Source organism: Cupressus sempervirens, chromosome 5, assembly GCF_028749045.1.
Source record: "Cupressus sempervirens isolate cs-2001-9-10 chromosome 5, ASM2874904v1, whole genome shotgun sequence".
In the NCBI taxonomy this organism is placed as follows: domain Eukaryota; kingdom Viridiplantae; phylum Streptophyta; class Pinopsida; order Cupressales; family Cupressaceae; genus Cupressus; species Cupressus sempervirens.
In genome coordinates, this window is record NC_143122.1 from 459,844,999 (window position 1) to 459,865,351 (window position 20,353).

At 36.3% G+C, this 20,353-nt stretch overlaps 1 protein-coding gene across 3 annotated transcripts; it reads right to left on the reverse strand.

Annotated features, from left to right (window-relative positions):
* Positions 1-342: 342 nt before the first annotated feature.
* On the reverse strand, positions 343-19,503 carry POK2 (phragmoplast orienting kinesin 2). Of its 3 annotated transcripts, none has more exons than XM_089831284.1 (38): positions 19,211-19,503; positions 17,198-18,053; positions 16,928-17,083; positions 16,763-16,846; positions 16,477-16,596; positions 16,263-16,376; positions 15,875-15,967; positions 15,601-15,761; positions 15,418-15,492; positions 14,997-15,084; positions 14,769-14,827; positions 14,589-14,652; positions 14,418-14,483; positions 14,133-14,330; positions 13,859-13,963; positions 13,101-13,336; positions 12,847-12,916; positions 12,673-12,738; positions 12,530-12,589; positions 12,325-12,404; positions 12,103-12,184; positions 11,897-11,980; positions 7,843-11,217; positions 4,498-7,467; positions 4,278-4,388; positions 4,004-4,170; positions 3,822-3,909; positions 3,566-3,640; positions 3,171-3,416; positions 2,703-2,801; positions 2,521-2,595; positions 2,376-2,434; positions 2,180-2,291; positions 1,973-2,083; positions 1,430-1,600; positions 1,056-1,121; positions 845-964; positions 343-747 (listed from the first exon to the last, which is right to left on the reverse strand). In XM_089831284.1, the coding sequence occupies exons 2-38, from the start codon at positions 18,050-18,052 to the stop codon at positions 610-612; spliced, it is 10,899 nt and encodes a 3,632-aa protein (XP_089687410.1). In that variant the 5' UTR covers position 18,053; positions 19,211-19,503; the 3' UTR covers positions 343-609. The 3 variants fall into 3 exon arrangements, with proteins under 3 accessions (XP_089687410.1, XP_089687409.1, XP_089687408.1); XM_089831283.1 differs by having other exon boundaries at positions 4,278-4,385; positions 19,211-19,349; XM_089831282.1 differs by lacking the exon at positions 19,211-19,503 and having other exon boundaries at positions 17,198-18,282.
* Between the last annotated feature and the right edge of the window lie 850 nt (positions 19,504-20,353).

Below are 20,353 nucleotides of genomic sequence, written 5' to 3' on the forward strand. Positions count from 1 at the left end.
TGGTTGATCGTGTCCCTAGCGCTACCCATTGTTCCAAAATAAGAGCAACATATAACTGCAATGCTTTATGAAAATGAAAATTGACTTTCATACTAAAGATCAATCATGACATCTTAATATGTACTGATTTTCTATAGTTTTCTATACTTCTTACAATATTCTGTGAAAGTTCAATGCACAACAATTATAGCTCTCCTAAGAGTAAGATATTTGAAAATTTGAACATTTTGTTGAAGATTAATTTAACACTATGAGATTCGTTAGTATAAAAGAACCATAACAGCAGGTCACAAAAACATAATTATGATTAATGATTCTCGGAAACAAATTGAAGAATGAATCTTGACAAAAGAATCTTTCATTTACCAAGAATTTCCCATGAACACTTGATCAATGCAATGGAGCGCATTGTAAATGATCTCCCTAGAATATGTACACGATTAGTAAAAGAATCTAAAATTGAGGGGCATATACAAAATATCCTTCAACTCAAACAAATCCCAATTGCTTACACAAGCGATCGGGTTAGATTACATGGAATATGGACCTCTTCTTCCTTGGTTTATACAAAGATTAAGATTCTTGTATCTTTCCACTTCATATCAATCATTATCTTAAATTAGGACGAGGACTTGGACAGCTCTGCTGCACAGTTGTTAAACTCTTGTCATTTGTCTTCACGCTCAAGGGAGAAGTTGACTGTTGACGAAGCTCACTCAACCTCACCTTTTCACCAGCAACTTTCATCTGTTTCAACAAAAAAGCAGCAGCTTTTAGCAATTGTAAACAGCAGAAATAAAGTCTGTAATAAGTTTCTATAAATTTGAAGAATAATAACCTTTACCTTAAGTTTCAGGTCTCGTATTTCTCTCTCTGAACTTTCAAGCCTCTCTTTGAGTTTTTGCAATGTTTCAACTGCTAAGGAAGGATCAATTTCCCTTGGTGGTCTAACAATTCCAGCTGCCTGTTGGATTCCACATTAAGCTATCAAGTTAAAAGACATTTTGTAAAGAGATAATTTGATATACAAACACACAAAGGGTTATCTTACTCACCTGTAAAATGCTGTTACACAAGCCTAACAGTTTCTGTGCCATTTGCACCCTTTCTTCCTCAGTTTCCTGCAAAATATTCATTCAGCTTCCTCAGTAATTGTATTAGAATGTTTGTCATCAACCTTTGAATTAGAATGTTTCATGCAAAGTGCCATTGCTAATTGACCCATTTTAGTCATGAGCTTGAAACTGGGGCAAGTTTTGTACTAAACAAGTAAAAGTTAAGGTAATGTTCCAGGTTACAGCCTAGACTGCAACAAACTTAATATGTGTGACCCAGTTTGACATGAGAGGTTTTGAATATATATTGTTGTAAGCCTACTATTGTTTTAGTAATATAGGATTGAAGACGAAGGGCTATATTTCATATGTACCTGGAGTTTGCTCCTCAGTCTCTGCTCCTCGTCAACACTGATATACGGTGACTTTCCATCAGCTGTTCGGTACCGAGCAAGTTCGTCACTTACTCGTGCTAGAAGAAGCTCTGTACGTCGTAGTTTTGCAGAGACATCCTCATACTGAGCCCTGAGTAAATTATTCTCCTCCTGTGAAAAAAAGTGTTTCATTACAATGATCCATATAAATTAATAAACAGTAAAACGTATCTCACAATGTGAGCATGCCCAAACACAGATCCGAAGGACTCAAGTGCACTTATTAAGATTGTGCTACCTTGCTCATATGAACTATCCATGTCATCTTAGTAATACAAATAAGCTAGGTTCACTGGTGTGGATCACTCAAAATCACATTACAGGGAACTCTTGGGTAAAATTACATTTGAGCCAGGGACATTGGTGAGGATGATCAGCATCCCAGTACGAGTTACCCGAAATCACACTTCTGGATGCACCTCTTGGAGTAAATTACCATAAACATCAAAATGAACGCATAATTTCACAAATTAACACACGTGCCTTGATTTTTGCATGGTGGTGAATTCTTTGCTGTAGATTTTGTTGGCCCGATAGCTTCTTAATTTCCTCCTCCAGTTCAATGAGCCTTCTCTTTTGATTAGAATTATCTGACTGCAATGTCGCAAAAGCATATATTTAACGTACTGTGAATATGTGAAGCACATACTCAACATATGAAAAAAATAAAAGACTGTTCCTTCAATTTACCTTTAAAATTTCATTCTCTGTAGTCAAGAACTGATCTCGTTGTCGGAGTTTCTCAGCTGCAACTCGAGCAGCAACCATTTCTGCCTGTCTACGATTAATTTCTTCCAGCCAGCTGTACACCGAATTCCAGGGCTCAATTTGTATTTTAATACCAAGGATATATGTCCATGCGGAAAATATAATAAAGAAAATGTACCTCTCTCTTTCTTCTATTAGCTCATTCAATTGATGTTTTAGCTTTAGAACTTCTTGTTCCTGAAATGTACAACAATGATTGTCCTTTAGGTGAACTGTTAGGAAATAATTCAGGTATTGTCTTCTTGTATAAATAATAGCCAAACCTTTTCTTGGGATTCTTCGTTTTGTCGCCGAGCTTTTTCAGCTATCTTTTGTACTTGTTGATTATCCAATACAGACTGCCATTGCATCATGAAAGCAAATGAATAGTACATTATGATACACAAAACAAAGCATTAGCTGATATTTATTTTGCTGAATTCTAGAATTCAGAGATTAAACTTACAGCATAGTTGGTCATATCCAGTTTTACTCCAAGCAAATCCCTTATGACATCATGGGTCATACTTTCTGCTGCTGCTAACCGAGAATTCAGCATAAATATCTGAGAAACAGAAAGACAGTCGTCTGAGAAAGAATAATGGTGAAAATTCTACTGCATTAAGGCTAGGATTCCTTGTAAACATTTGAGAAGAATCAGAAATACAATGATTGTAGGAAAACAAGATTCAAGCGAATTGTTTCCACAAGTTTCTATCAAATAGATATGCGGCAAACAATCTATGTCTCATCATGTTTGATGTGTGAAAATTATGAATATAAAATACTTTAAGTTCAAGTCCACAAAAAAGTTACAATATTTTCCTGCCTAGTTGTCCACTAGCATTCTACACAACAGACAGTTACAAATAGTTTCAAAATAACTGAGCTTTATCCAAAAATATTACTAAAGCAAACTGAATGTTTCATTTACCTCCTTTTGTCGTGCTGCCAGAAATGCTTCGAGTTCTTCTATACGGTGCCTGGAAGCTTGTAGCTCCTCATCCTTCTCTGAATGCATTTGATGAGCCAAACCCAAACCAATGCACTTGAATGGTGAACCTGAACCCCTAGGCTTGATAGCAGTTTTTTCTCCTAGCTTATTGCTAGATGAAGGTATGGCAGTAGAACTAGTTTGCTCAGCTTTGACTTGAATTGCCATAGCTTCCAGTGCCTTATACTGTTTTAAATAGATGATAAAGAAAACATTAATCAACAAGCAATATTTTTTATACTTCGCCCTGGAGAGTTCAGTTATTGAATTCACTTTCAAATACAACAATGCACCAAAAAAGGTTCAAAACCAATCCAGCTTCCTTCATACCATACCTTTTGTTGATACTCATTAGCCTGTATTTCTGCATTCATGGTCAACTCTTCAATATGTGCTTTGCACTTCTTAATCTGTGCCAGAGGGGAAAATGATTGATAAGTCTTACATCGATAAGTAGGAAGTAGGAAGTGTGATATTGCTATCAGAATTTAACAGTGTAGTTTGAGTCAAACTCATTAACCCATATATCATGAGTAGTCTTACATCACTAAATTAAAAAGAATTTCTGTTAAATCAAAATCAACAATTTACCTCGGCATCCTTTTCTTCAATTTCTTTCTCAAGATTCTTAATGTGTTTATGTAAATCTCGCTGCTCTAGCTGTTTGCCCACCAAAGGCCTGTACAGGAAACAACAATTAGTAATCATCTCATTTGACTATAGACACAATTCCTTGAGAGATGATAAATTGTACTTGTACTAGAAATCTGAACCTTTGGTTAGTAGTGACACTCTCCACTGAATCACTTGCACTTGAATTATGTCCAGTGGTGTGCATACTTTGCATTGTTAATATCTGATGTCTTAATGCTTGCAACTCCAATTCAAAATCCTCCCTCATCAGTCGCTGCCTATCAGCCTCTCGTTTCACAATATCCACCTGTGTTTTACAAAGTTTAAACAAAAATAAGTCATACACTGTTGCAAAAGCTCTTATCAATGATACTTCGAACCTACTTGTCTCTCTAATGCATTTACAGTCCATACCTGGCTCTCATATGCATTTACAGTCCGTTCCAGTTCTTCAACAGATCGTTCCAGAAGCTTAACCTCCTCTTCTTTCTCTTCAGCATAAATTTTGCGTGCTTCCGCAACCTTCTTTTGGAATGTTTTAGGAAAGAAAGAACTGTTTTCATAAGGTCACAGAAGCAAACACAGAAGAGTTTCAAGAATAGAAAGAAATTAAGCAAATAAAAAGAGAACAAACCTGGCGGGCTTCCACAGCAATAGCTTCACGCTCATCTGCAAAAGCCTGTGCCATTTCCAGCTGTTCATTCAAAACAAGTGTCTCCGCTTGAAGCCGGTCTCTCTCTCGAGTTACATTGTTCAGTTCACACTTCATGCTTTCAATAGAAAGTATTGTCTGGTGATCAACCAAAGAGCTCATTTCTAAAAGTTCTTCCTCTAGTCCTTCGATAACTTTCTGTTTCTCTTGCAATTCCTCTTCTGCAGAATTTTTCTTTTGGAAGAGATCTTCAACATCATTTGCAAGCTGAGAGTTTTCTTTGCAAACAGTGGCCAGATTTTCCTTCAGTTCTGCAAGACCTGCTTTCAATCTGTCAGATTCGCTTTCCTTTTCTTTTAACTTCATCTCCAGTTTGCTATTATCAGACCTGATTTTGGTTAGCTCGTTTCTTTTTTCCAACAGATCTTCTTGAACCAATTTCAATGCTGCAGTTGCTTCTTGTACTTCATCCTTTTGATCTTTTGATTTGGAAGCAGATTCTTGCAATAAACTTAAGTCGAATTGCAATCCATTGAGAACTTCTTCCTTGCGTTTCAATTCTATATCTAGTGAAGCATTTTGATACCAAACCTCTTCAAATTTTGTCTCAAGCAATTCCGTTTGATCCAGAAATCTGTGTGTCTTCTCTTCAAGAACACATGTGTATTGAATAATGTTTTCTATGTCAACGAGCTGCTCTTCATCTGTAATCTTTGTTGACATAGCAGACAAAACTTTTTCTGGCATACTGTAAAGCCTGGTTTCAAGCTTTTCAACTGCAAGGACAGAATCATAGCTATTGCTGCTTAGTTGCTTTAAGTTATCATCTATAAGAGCTATCTGAATTGTTAATTCTTGCAGTTTGTGATTTTGTCTGCTTAAGGCTTCCTTCAGCTCTTTGTTTTCATTCTCCATTCCATGCAATTTATTAGAAATCTCTTCCTTTTGTTGGATTGACATTGTAACCTCTGCTTCTCTCACTTTTAAGAGTTCAGCAGTTTCATCATGCACTCTCCTGACCTCTGCAGCAATGTCATTACTTTGCTGAAGCTCAGAATATAATTTGTCCTTGAGTGCCATCTGTTTATCAATTTCAATTCTCAATCCCGTGTTTTCCATTTCAGAAGCATTCAGCTTACTCGCCATATCAGCAACCTCTTGGTGCTTGTTTTCAAGATTTTCAAGAGCTGTAGAATGAATAAGTTGAAGCTCAAGCAACTCTCTCTTGTTGGCATCAAAATCAGATTGCAGAGTATTCAAAGAAATCTCCAGCTGGCCTACCCTGTTTTCTAATCCTTTGCTTTCCTGTTCCCAGTATGCTGAATTGACAGCAACCTCTTCTAACTTCTTCTGCATGGCCTCAATCTCTTTAGTATTCTTCTTTAAGTTTTCATCTGCTTCAGCAGAAAGCTTCTGAAAGTGACATAGGCTTTCACAGCTCTGTCCATTTTCAAGAACTAAAGAATCTAATCTTTCTTTAAGTCTCGATTCATCTTGTTGAAAAGCCACCTTCTCATTTTCTAGCTGTCTAATCATTTTGTTAGACTTATCCAACTCAAAAGACAGCTCCTGTTTTTCCTTTTGCAAATCATTCATCATTTTAAGTGTTTCATCAAGACAGCTCTGAACCTTGCCATGCCCATCCACTTCTTGATAGAGAATTGCCATCTGGGATTCCTTAGCCATCATTTCTTTCCTTAGAATTTCTTCCTTGATTTTCAAGTCAGATACTTCCATTTTTAACGTTTGTAGCTGTCCAGACAAATTTTCTCCTCTCTTGACTGACTTAAAGTTCCCTTCCGGACAACCTCTCAAATCCTCTTGCAACTCAAGTATAGCTGTTTCATACTGGTTTATCTCATCATTTAGACCTTTGTTATGTTTCTCTAACTTGGTGGCCCTTTCGTTGGATTCATGCAATTGTAAATGAAGCAAATCAATCTCAGTGTTCATTGATTGTTGAATTGATTCTTGCTCCCTTTCGAAATTTGAAATCCTCTTAGAAGAATGATCAAGCTGCAGGCACATTTCCTCCTTTTCATGTACTAATTTTTTAATTTTATCACTAGCAGCATCTAACTCAGTATGCTTCTTCTCCACCTCTGAGATCAATTCAGCCAATTCGAAGTCCTTGGCAGTGGACCATCTCATCATTGAGTCCTCCTGCACCTCTAGAACAGATATTTTCTTTTCAAAATCATTTAATTGCCCCAAAAGCCTTTTCAGTCGAGTTTCTTTCTCAATAATGTTGCCTAAAGTGCTCTCTTTGTGAGCTTGTAAATTGGCACCTAAACCAACATGCATATTAACTTCCTGCTGCAACCGGATGTTATTCTCCTCCAAGTGAAGCATGCCTGCATTGGTTTCAGCTAGTTTCTCACTGAGAGAAACAACTTGAATATTTAACATATAGATCTTTCCTAATAGTGTATCAACTTGGCAAGCATGCAATAGAAACTGAGTAATATCATTCTCAGCAACAATAGACCAAAGTTCCTCAAACAATGATCTATTGCCATCCAAAGCATGTAAAACATCCTGCTTCAGGCTACCCATTTCGACATTGATGATCTTAAATTCCTCCTCGAGAACTCTCATGGAATTCATTACAAAATTCTCTACATCTGAGACTAGGTCTCTTGTTTCTTGTGATTTCATTTGAATCTGTTCCTGCATTGCCTCAAACTGCTGCTCCTTATCTGTAAATGCAATTTTCGCCCTTTCAATTTCGTCAATCAAGGACCCCCTTTGTGTAACAAATTCTTCCTCCGCATTCTTCCACCTTTCAGTGTCAGATTTTGCATTTTCATTGGCTCTTAATAATGCATTGAGCATAAGATCTGCTTCTTTGATAGTCTCCTGGCTCTCCTCAAACTTTCTGAGCATAGTAACTGCCTCACTGGTTTTTTCAGCAGCAACCAATTTGGCATCATTTAGCTCGAGCGATAACACCTGTTTAAATAATAATTCCAAATCATTGAGCAGAAACTCTATTGAATAAATGAATGCATCAAAAACTCGTCCTCCAGTAATACCAAAGGTTAGACAACAGCCAGTGTGACATAACAAAAATCTGTAGATTATATCTTCTTAAATAGTAATACTCCAACAATTAATAGTAACCCTCTTAAAATAATGAATACAATTATAATAAAAGTTAACAATGTCCGCTTCAATAACAACACCCAGATCATTGACATTAACACAGTCAAATTAAATGAATGTATTTACAAGTAAATTGTCAGTAACAGTAAAGGTTGGAAAGCAGCTAGTGCCACACAATAAAAATCTGCAAAAGGAGTGACGAATAAACTTTCTAGCTCGTACCTCTTTCTCTTTTCGCCATGTTTCTTCAGTTTTCTTTGTCCTCTCCTCCATTGCGTCAAGGACTTTGACCATCTCTGCCTGCAGGAGTTCAAGTTCTGTTTGTTTATGATTTATGTCTTCACGTAAATGTTTGATTTCATTAGTTAGCCCTTCAGTCTCGCACCTTCCCAATATCACAGACTCGCTCAATTCTTCATTTTCATCCAATATTCTTTTCATCTCCAGCTCGGCTTCCTTCAAACTTGCTAGAGCAGCTTCCATTTCATTCCTTACAGACACAATGGTTTGATCTTTTTCATATATAATTGTTTTGAGATTGTCAGTCTCAGCTTTCATTTTCTCAACTTCTGACGCAAGAGTTACATTGTTGATATTTTCTGCCAAAGCAGACTTAGAAACAGTGGCTGAAATCTGGGTAACTTGCTGGTTTCGTAGTTGTTCTACCTCATTCTCCTTTTCAAGGAGGACAGCCTGCAAATGCTCAATTTTTGAAGAAAGGCATTGCCTTTCATTTCTCCAAGTCTCTTCAGAACATGCAAAATCATTTATTAGTGCTTCAAATGCATCCACTTTATCATCAGCTAACTTTAACTTCTGCTGAACTTCAGTCAGTGTACTGTGAACTAATAAAAGCTCTTTCTCCTTATTAGAAACCTTATCATGAGCAATAGCTGAATCTTCGAGTAAAGCTTCCTTTTCAACATGGTTATTTTTCTCTAACAGAGACTCAGTAGTCAAGGTTGATTCAATTATATTATCATCCATCACCTTTACTTTGCATTGTGTGGTACCTAATTCTTCAGTTACTTGTTTTCTCCTCATCCCTTCCTCAACACAGTCCTTTACAGAATGAGATCCCTCCCTCTCATTGTACATTTCCTGCTGCACCTCCTGATCAACAAGAAGTTTGGAACGTTCTTTTCCAAGATACTTCAGTTGCTTTACAGACTGGTCCATTCTAGCATTTACAAAACAAGCACTATCTTCAAGCTCTTTCAACTTTGTATTAATGAATGAAAATTCTTGTTTTGCCACGTGCAGTTCTTGTTCCTTTGTTAGACACCTTGATGTAGCCTGATCTGCTACAATTACAAGTTGCTTCTTTTCTAATTCTACATTTGATTTTGCAATTTCAAGAGCTTGCAAAGCTACGGTCAGTTCGTGGACATGGTGATCTTTCTCTTTCAACTCTATCTCTGCCATTTCTAGCTTTTCATTTGCACATCTCAATGATGATTCTCTCTCACTGAGTACCTGAGCGTCTGTGTTGTTACGATGTTGCATTTTCCGGGCAACAAGAATTGCATCTACAAATGCAAGAACCAACTGATTTTCTTTTTCCCTTAACTCCTCAATAGTTTGCATTGCATTTTCTATAACCTGTGTTTGATTGCCAAGTTTATACAAGACTTCATCCTTCAATGCATGAACCTCTTCAAATTGATCTTGTACTTGTCTTTTGAAATTATCAAAAGTTGTTATCATCGCTTCTTTAATAGTAGATAGCTCAGTCTCAATAGATCCAACATATGAACAGAGTTTAGTCTCAACCTCAAAAACCTTTTGCCATGATTTGTCTACTTCAGCTACCATCTTCCCCATGTTCTCTTCACTGACTGCAGCATTTTTCTCAGCCTCTTTCACCTTGCCCTGCTCACTGGCCAGAACAAGTTTCAGTTCATCACTTTCTTTCTCAGTTTTCAGCATCAATTGCTTCAGAGAGTCAATCTGCAACTTTGCTTCCAATAATTCATTCTGCATGTCCTGAACCAATTTTCCCTTTTGATTGCTCATCTCCGAAGCTTCATCAAGCTGGGAAGCTATTGATTTTGCTGCTTCTGTCTGAGATTTATTCAACTCGCTAAAATTTTTCAACACTATAAATGCAGCACTGGAACGTTTTTCAGCCTCCCTTATGTCACTTTGGCAGGCAGTTACCTCTCTCTCTAACCCTTGAATGATAGATACATTTTTGGACAATTCCAACCTTAACCTAGACAACTCCTTTGACAGATCATCATTTAGCTCAGTAAGGTTCTTGACCATAACAAAAGCAGCACTGGATCGTTTTTCTGCCTCCCTTATGCCATTTTGGCAGCTAGCTATCTCACTCTCTAATCCTTGAATGATGGATATTTTATGGGACAGCTCTGATCTCATCATACATGACTCCTTCAACATGTCATCATTTTCTTGTTGCTGCACTTCTGTAATTGCCAGTGTTGCCTCCTGCAAGGATCGCATTTTTCCTTCTGTCTCACGTGCTAGATTTTGGGCATGCTGCAGCCGTTTTTGAAGTGTATCAATTACTTTTTCTTTTTCACTAATTATGGCCACCACTCGCTCTACTCCTTGATCAATTTTAAGCCTTTTATGGGGAAATGAATCCATGATACTCTCCATCTGCTCAGATGCATCTTCAAGGGCTTGGTCCCCTTCTGCAAGGCAATTGATTAGATCTTTGGCAGCTTTTTCCCACTCATCCTTCAGTTCTTCCATCTCCAAATCTTTCTCAGCCGTCATCCTTACCAGTCTATCATTCTCTTCTGTAAGAAATGTTAATCTATGTTTTAGTTCTTCTATTTCTCCTTGAAGATTCGTCAGGTGCTCATTGTTTTCAAATTCTCTTGCAGTTGTTGAGTCGACCTGTTGCCGAAGGGCAACCAGTTCCTCCTCTAGGCAAATAATGACCTCTGCTGTCTCAGTTTCAACCTGTCTGCGTACATTATCCATTTCTTCTTCATGTGACGTTTGTGAAGCTTGCTCATTCTGTAACCTCATGTTCAGCCTCCTGGCTTTTTCAAGAGCCTTTTGCATCCTCTCTAACTTAACTTTGATAGAGGAGTGTTCATTATTAACATTTTCACTGCAAGTATCTTTTCTGTGTTTTTCATGTCCTCCCAGCTCTTTATCTATATTCAGGTTTTCATGCAAAGTCTTGTTCTTATTTTCCACTCTGTATCTTTCCTCTTCTTTTTTGTTTAGTAACTCCGAAATTTCCCTATTTCTTACTTGAAGGTTCTCTATCTCATTTATTGAAAATAGCTGCTGTGTCTCCAATGCTTCAATCACTGATTTTCCATCATTTACTTGTTCCAAAGCTGCTTCTAGGTCTTTGCTAAGCTGCAAAGATTTCTTGCTTGCTGCATCCAAATCCTGGCAAAGTTGCACAGCCCTTTCTTCCACCTCTTTTCTACTCAATCGTTCTTCTTCTAAAATTGTTTCAATTGTTTCAATCTCTAGTTGGAGTTGCATGATTTCCTCTGAGTGTCTCATTTCAAGTTCCTGTTCTCTCTGTGTTTTTTCTTGCAAATCATTTCTATTATTCCTTGCAGATGTTTGAGCATCGTTAATCTTTGTCATTGATTCCATTTCCTGTATAGAAAATTGTAGTTTAGTATAGTTTAAGCATAAACTCTTTGATAATTCACAAGAAGCAGGAAAGAAAGAATCATGATGTTAGAAAAAACAAAATGCATTTGATAATTAACCCTTTGTCTCAAATAAGACCTCTGCCTAAGCCACTAAATATAATCGATTTCCCAAATTGTAAAACTAAAATAGTAAATGTATAAACTCTTCTTATATCAAAGCAGGCATCTGCATAAACTAGTAAACAAGTTCATTACTAAACTGTTGTTCCCTTTCTACAGATTCCAATACATACATGGAAACTACTAAAGATTAAATAAGCTAGTTACTACACTATCAAACAGCAATCTTTTTCTTGAAGATTTGCAAAAATGCTTTTCAAAATACATCCTTCTTATTTCATAGCAGTCCTCTTTATAAACTCATTACCAAACCATAAACTACTTGTTTCCTTTCCACACTATAAACTGGTTTTAAAAACTGTAGTACTGAAGTCTAAAACAGCAACTTATTTACTGCATACTCGCGAAATAAATTTGGAAGTATGTCCTTATTTCAAAGTAGTCCTCCGTATAGACTACTAAACTAATCATGTTACCAAACAGATGTTCCCTTTCTATACATCTAATCAATACATGTGAAACCAGATCATTAATTGATAGTTTAAGAGTTAAACACTAACTGCTTGAACGTGTTCTTTCAAATGATCTATGATCTGTTCATGTCCATTCTCTTCCTTCACAATGCCACCAGCAGTTGACCGAGACTGCAAATATTAGCAATAAACAGTAAACCACAACTGTTATTGGAGATATCTTGTATAGGATGTTACTGCAAACCTACATCTCCAAGAAGACATAAGAAGCAAGGACAGAAAGAAAGTTATACCCTTAGTGCTTCCAGATCATTTTGTTGCTGATAGCAAGTTGCCTTAATATCGTCAAGTTGCAAATGCAATTCATCAATTTCTCTGAAGACATTAGCAGTATGAATATCAAATCAAGAACCATTCTCTAAAAGAAATTATCAGCAGACGTAAAACTTTTCATCTTCAATGTATAGACTGCTGTCGTCAGAATCAGAAATAAGTCAAAAACACTCCATAAGTACCTTGACATCTTTTCATTTACTTCTAGGCAGGCACTCAGATGATTCCTGCAGTCTTCTATCTCTTTGCGAGTATTATCCACCTACAGAAAATAAAGCATACTATTTTTTAAGGAATGTAAAAGATATTTTGTTTTATTTTTTTAATGTTAAGAAGGCATTCAAACACAGCAGAAAACAAAACAATTCAGTCAGAAGAGAGACGAACTTCTGATCTTAACATATCGTTCTCTCTTGTAACAGAGGCAAGCTCAGGAGCAAGCACCACCTGCATCAAATCTCCTGATCGTATCAGACTCTCTGCAAATATTTAATTACCAGCAACAAAAGGCAATAAATTAACAGTCCTACCTCAGGTGTTGAAACTGCACGTGGACTTTTGTCTTGCTCAAACTTTCCTTCTAGGACCTCAAGTAGCTGACAAGCATAGTTGCAAACAAACCATTCAAACAAATGGAATCGTTTTTCTTTACAAAGGGTTAAAAAATGAGCTCAAAATGCACATTGTATTAAAAAAATAGAAACCTGATCGCGCAAATCAGAAACCTCTGCAATTAAATTCTCTCTCTCCCCTCCTTCATAAAAATCTTGGTACCTACCATCACAAAGTAATTCATCAGTAAAACATGGAAGCTATATAGAGATCAGGACAAAAAATTAAAAATTCCAGATTATAGAAAATGTTATTTTAATATAGTAATCTGAAAATGAAAATTAAGATTATAGGATATGCAATTCTGCAGCAGATCATAAATTTGAAAATGCAATGTATAACGTACTGTCTAAGTTGTTCCAAAAGTCTTATATTTTCCATGGCAAATCTAGTAAGCTCAGGGTTGCGATCAAGACGCCCACGAACAAGCTGAAGTTCTTCAAATAAAGCATTTTTCTCCTCTAAGAGATACGTATCTGATGAAATTAAACCATCTGCAACAGATTCCAGCCTTCTAATTTTGTCCTCTCGAAAACGTAACATCATTTTACTGCACTGGGTATCCTCCTCTCTTTGCCGTACCTTTTGTGCACATTTCACAATTAAGTAGGGCTTTATGGAGGCATGATAATTAAAACTCAGCAACTAGATAAAACTCTTCTTTGATTAAAATTGAAGATTCAGATAGAAAATTATTTGCTTCTCTTCCATGATCCTATCAAGCACATTCTACTATTAAGTATAACTTTGTAGAGAATACACTACTCTATGGGAATGCAAAACAATCTAACAAATACAAAAAACATTTTCAACCACTTGCAGGGTAGTCATCGCAAACCAAGTTCTTCTTTGATACAAAATCTATATTCAGATGGTATTCAACTTATTTGCTAGTAGAAAAGTGACATCCCAATTAGCTTTCATTCAGCTTTATTAAAAAGGTGATTTTTCAAGGGTCCTGGATGTGATCAGAAGAATTTGTTTATTATTTAACTCTGAAACATTAAACTCGTGGGTTCTAACAGTTTCTTCTAAACTCACAAATTGATCACTGAAAGCAGATGAACTCGTGGAAGGAATTAAATATATCATCTTTGGACATACCAGTCGGTTTAGGTGTTCAATCTCAGCTTCAAGACGCCTTGATGCAGTTTCAGCCACATTTTCTCTTCTCAAGGCACCCATCAAGGTAGCTTCCAATGACTTCAACTGTAGAATGAGTCCAAAAAAAATTTATATCAGACTTAATCTACAATGATCCTTTTTCACTTATTTTCTGTATAAATACACATTATAAGCCTTTGACGTTTGGCATTTTCCCACTATATAAATATGCACCGTTAGACTGTAGATAATGTGGAATTAAATTAAGCCGCACCTTCTTACTGGATATAGGGCTTCCTATAGAATTTAGATTAGGCAGCAAGTCAAGAGAACAATTGGGAGCCTCAAGATTGTAACCAGGTACAATAGTCATATTTCCTTCACCATTACCAAGTTTACTCTCTGAAAAGATTGTTGACCGAAATGCTAGAGATCTTGAAACATTTTGACGTTTAAAGAAATTAAGTTCCTCCTGTATTATATTGGAAAATGATTTAGCTCACATGTGTGGCATGGACAAGAGTAAAAGAGGCCATAATTCACACAGTGAAGTTCAAACCTTTAGTTGTTGTATTTGAAGTTGCAAAGCCTTAACATCTCCTGAAGCATCCTCATTTACAATAGCCTGATGATAACAAACAATTGGTATCGTGATAATCAGTTGAAAGACAAAAGGATGGATTCAGGATGTATTCAAACAATGTGAACTTGAAGTAGGATGGATTCCTACATTGTTTTGAATGAATTTGGCTCGCTGGGCGAACTTAAGTGTGCTCAATGTCTCATTTGCAGAACTGCCAATGAAGAGTCAATTGTTTAGATATTGCATCATCTTTTCAGTTAATAACAAAAATACAGATGTCAAGTGCTTATAAAAGTTACATCTATGATGAAAAAAATAAACACAAACCATAAAGATGGACTAATATTTGCTATAATTGTTGTTTTAGAGTTGCCACCAAGTGAATCCTGTAAAAACAAAGGAGTAGCTTGCATTACAATTAGACTGAATAAATAAGAAAAGGAAAAGCTTGCAGGCTTCACTTCAATTTGCCCCAAAAAATGAAATAAGAAAATAACTATAAGGAAACAGGGAAGCAAGGGAGTAGCTCAAATCCATCAACATCAATTTTATCACCTGAAGCAGAAATGTTAGCCTGGAATCTCTGTATGGAACATGCCGTTGCTTTCCATTAGCCACATCGACTAGAATCATAATCACAAGGCTGCACATGTAGGGAAAATTGAATAAAATTGGGATTATATCATGGTTGTTATTCAAAAACATATGCAATTAACTATGTGCGGTGAGTGAGTGACAAGTGTGTGTGTGTGTGTGTGTGTGTGTGTGTGTGTGTGAGAGAGAGAGAGAGAGAGAGAGAATGTTAAACAATTAATACAATTTAAATTTTGGAGCTCTTATTTATCATTGGAGTTCAATTCAGTCATGCTCATCATTCATTTATGCCATTACTAAATGCTGATACTCTTCATCTAAACATCTGATGTATGCATATAATATGTCCACAGAGTTTCATGTGAAGAATCTTCACAATTACCCGAGAGTTGACAAGGACTTGTTGATGTTTGCAGCTTCTTTCAGGCGTTCACCCTCTGCACCAGAACTTTTTTGCCTGTTTCACAATAAACTAAGCCAGGTGACACAACAAGAAGCAAAAGGGAAAATGCAGAAAGTCAAGAGCTGGTAAGTACAGATATAAACAAAAGCATTTCTAATATACCTTTCTGAACCAGCAAGATCCACTAGGTTAAGCCTTCCATACCGAATGTTGGTCATAGAGTCCTTTTCCCAGTGGCTTTCAATAACACATGTAAAAACACTGTGTGAACGACTACTCTCACGATTCATATTAGTTGCTGCAACCTTTCTGTTTGATGCTCCCTATCAATAATAAAGAAATCATAACAATCTTTAGAGTAAGTTGTAATCTGATTAAACTGTTATCATAACCAAAATCTGATCAGGTTAAATTTACAATGAAATAAATGGTGTACCAGAAACAGAAGCTGAACAACATCCTGTACACTTTTAACTTCAATCTCTGTAAGATTATCAACATATACACCTTTTCTAACATCTTCTCGCAACTGTACAAAGAAAAATAATTATTGCATGTTAGAAAACAGAGTCCTATGGAATATGATCACGAGTGCAAAACATATTGTTTAAAGGAGCAAATTTATTTGGTTGGGTGAACAAGAACTCAAACATTTCTTTTGTGGACTAGCTAATGAAACTTCAATAAAAGCATGGCACTGAATGCCACAAAAGTGATAAATGATGTCCAAAAAAGTAGATACTGCTTTGAAGAGGAATAATTGCTAAAAATATTAGCATTTAACAGAAACAAACTGATTAAAACATTATAAATTGGTGGTTTACTTGCAAATTAGTTGATGAAGGCTCCAATAGGTCTGTTATCTGTTCATTATAAATTTCAAGAAAAGAGCATTTGCAAACATATCTCAACTGCTCATGCACATGGCTTTCTTCTTCCTGCATTCACAAGGAAAGCAATTATGTCAGGCATTCACACAACTATATAAATTAAACGAAAAAACTAAAATACCAAAAATCAAAGAGCAAAAAAGATTACAGCTCTGATCCTTGCAAACAAGTACTCAAAAATTCGAGGAGTCATTCCACGATTTCCACTAGGTCTCTGGTCTAATTCATTTATATCACCAAGCATTGTATGTGTTTTTCCACTTCCCGTCTACACAAAAATATCTCATAAATCAGCATGAATGAAAGCAAATTACATTAATATGTGTTATATAGCAGGAAAATACCATCCAATTCAATGTCACATAACTATGTGTCAAAAATAATGGCATACAGAAAATTGGAAGTCATAAACATTGAGAAGATTCAAAACACACCTGACCATAAGCAAACATACAGCTATTGTAACCTGACATGCAGTTTTCCACCATTGGCAAACCAGCCACTTTAAATAGCATCTCCTGCATGATCAGAACAATTTTCAAATGAGATTGCAATCATAAGATGTCCAATCAGATATGTGATTATATCTATATGTATACCTGTGTTGTTGTTTCACAGGCAACATGATCAAATGTGAAACGTGTTTCAGGAGGACCAAGAAAAGTAATACTTTGGGCACTCTCTTGCTTCAAACACCGACAGTACCCTTGAGAAGCTACTTCTGCATTATTTAGAGGCCGTATTCGAAGTAAAACCTGCAGAAAGAAATAAAACTAGAATTACAAATAGCTGGAAATGTACGTTGAAAACAAAGTTTCACTTTTCAGCCCAAACACTGCTTAATGGGAAGAAGAAAAAAGATTCATCACCTGCACATTGTGATCCATCCAAAATGAAGGATCTTCCTTGAGTTCAAAATGTGGCACTTCAACAGTATTTACCACTGTAGGTGTTGCCGATGCCACAGCAAGAGTTTTACATGCATGACCAGTTCTTGCAGCTGAGTTCTGAGCAGTAGGAAATCTAAAACTGTTGGTGGCCGTGCCAGTAGAAGCTCCATTGTTGAGTGCTCTTGAGACACTCTTTGTAGGTGTACTGCTAGTAGAACCGCAGTCTGAATGATTCGATGATGCCTTCCCTCCAGTTTTTATAGGGCGAGGAGTTGCATTATTAGAACCTCCATTGCCAACAACAAACCCTCTACCAGATTGAATTGCATTCCCATTTGCATGGTTTGCCTCAATTCCAAATGCATTGCTTAAAGACTGAGGAGTAAAATTTGTGTCTCCAGATATTTCACTACGATTGTCCCGTGGAAGTGGAGACCGCCTTCCATTAGTGATATTGGTTTCATGTCTCTGTGCCCAGCCAAACCTGTTTCTGTTATTCACATTTGTAGTTGAGGATGGTACAGATCCGTTCTTTTGTGGTGATGTAAAAGGAGGTAACTCTGAATCATCAGCCTTTCCACAACCCTTCCCTTTGGTTTTGGTGGGAGTTCCATCAAATCTTCGAGAACCAGAGAAATTCTCTGTACAAAGACCTGCCAGTTTCTGTTGCTGTTCAGAAATTGGGCAAAGGGGTGCCCTCATAGAACCAGCCATTGCTGTTGAAGGCAAATTAGAATCAGATGGCTTTTCCAAGCCATTCTCAGTTTCTTCCTGCGGAGTATGTTTCTGAGAAGTTCTGCGGAAAATCCTTAGAGAAGACATTTCGCGCAGCATGCTGTTTTTCACCCACAGAATCATCCATTTTAGCTAGTAATATAAAGCACTCTTTCAAGATTGGACAATGAGATCTAAATCCTTCTACAGTTCTTGAGCAGAGAAAAAACCAAGGAAGCAAGATAGATAATACTTCTGAAAGGGTATGGCAACCTCTATAATTTTTCAAAAGCTAGAATAATGAACTTAAGGGAGGCTTTAAAAACTGGAATATCATGCAATATCTCACTCATATGCTGTTTTTCAAACCAAAGGTTCCAGACAAGAAAACGAAAAGCATTTTACATCTTGCACAACTTTTTTATGGGAAATAAATTAATCTAATACTCAAGCCAATGTAAGAAGGCACATTCAGGACCCTATTATGATTCAAACCCAAGATTATGAAACCCTCGAAACTAACAAAAATTGCATGATTTAGAGCACAAGAATACAGATTCGATTGAGTTGCACGATTGTTAAATCCCAGAAAAAGGAATTGAGGCCTAACGTAGTTGACTCTGATTCAATTCAGAAAATAACAGAGTTTAAATGATTTGAAACGAGGAAACTTAAGGAGTATACACTGGCTTAGCCGAGACTGTTAAAATTCAAGAGAAAAAAAATCAGAGTATGAAAATGCATGAAAACTGCGAAAGAATTTACAGAATCTAAAATTTGTTCATGTCCCAAATTTGATAACCTACAAAACTGCAAAGATCTGTGGCAAGCAATAGATTTGATGGGTATGCCCGATTGACTTAGATTTCAAAGTCTGTATGTCTTAAAGTGCAAGAAGAACCTTGCAATCGAATACCCACGTGGGAAGAGATTTTGCTTATCAGGTATAGAAGAAGAAGTGAAGAAGAAGGTATAGATAGAATGATTAATGAGGATTTGGCAAAAGCCCTTTGTCTCGTACGAAGAGTATTTTTGCTTGTCTGCACTGGCCCAGTGGGTGGGTGAAGTGATCAAATCCCATTTTAAGGCCAAATCAAGCACATATGATTAGATGCGTATAATTAAAGGGTTGGTCCGACGTTCAAATCCTGTAAGAGGGTATTTCTTCTCAGGCCATGGGCTGCTTTCATGAAACAGGTAACACTCCAAAATCTCAGGTGGGTCTTAAACATTTTCATCTAAACAATGAATTCTCGAACTTACATACTAAAAACTCACCTGGAGAAGAAAGCTTGTAATGTCCCTCTTAGACTACTGGAAAAACCCAACCAAATGTTGTAAAATTCTATTGAATCCGTGTCGTCTGTACATGAACCGAAAAATCGTTTGATGGGTACGCAAATTTTTCATTCAAAAGAGCCAAATCCCTCCTTCAAATAAAAGCTCGAGCCTTCAATCTAGTTCACAACCGATTCAAACTTTCTGAAATATAAAATTTATGCAGAAAAACAGAAGAAGAAGATGATCATTATAAAGCTCAGCAACGTCCCTTACTTCCGATTCGAGTAAGGAAACAATAAGGCTCGGATTCACTTCCTATCTCAAAGTTTGTTGTTGTTATTGAAAAGGACCACAGGGGAACCAATCGACGGTCAGGTTTGAATGGTCAGATAATCGACGGCCGAGAAAATTGGTTCGTTTGAATATATCGGCGCGCTCATTGGCCATGCAATATAACGACTAAAAAGTATATTCCAAGTCGAAGTAATTATAATAAATTTAGAAATTTAAAAAATTTGAACTCGTTTCTGTAATAATGAACTTTGGGGAAATGCGCAGCGAGTCAAAACATGTCCAACGGCTATTTGATTTTCAGAAATCTCAGTCAATCCTCTCGTACGAAGAGGATAGACGTAAAAAAGAAAGAAAGAAAGAAAGAGAATCTTAGTCTAACTTTTGGCCAATCAAACGACTCTCATAGCCGTTATAAAATAGAATGAAAAGATACACACTTCAGACAATAAAGTTGGAGGAGATCAAATCTTTTTGATCTAATTATAGTTTGTTTATTTGTGGTACATTTTTAAAAAGTTTGTGTAGACTATGGGGATGGTTGAAGTTTGGATATTTATGAAAGTGTGTTTTATTTTTTCTAATAAGGCTTGATTTTTGAATTTGATAAAAAAAAGGTTTTTTAATAATTTTTTGTATTTTATATTTAAGATAGTAAAATATAGTAAAAATATTTTTATATGAATAAAAAAGTCGTATGTTTGTTGATTCTATATGGTTAAATATTTTTGGAAGTTCTTATGATGAAATAACTTCGTCATAAGAACTTCATTTTTATGTCCTACTTAAGTCAAGGTCACAACCTGATCTTTAACAAATATCTATATGGAAAAAATAACAAAACATTTT

Coding starts and splice junctions, on each gene's coding strand:
- POK2 (XM_089831282.1), bottom strand. CDS start 18,076: ATGATTCTGTGGGTGAAAAACAGCATGCTGCGCGAAATGTCTTCTCTA. Junction 14,331..14,417: donor TTCAAATACAACAACTAAAG/GTTTGAACTTCA, acceptor AATATAATACAG/GAGGAACTTAATTTCTTTAA. Junction 12,405..12,529: donor ACGATATGTTAAGATCAGAA/GTTCGTCTCTCT, acceptor TATTTTCTGTAG/GTGGATAATACTCGCAAAGA.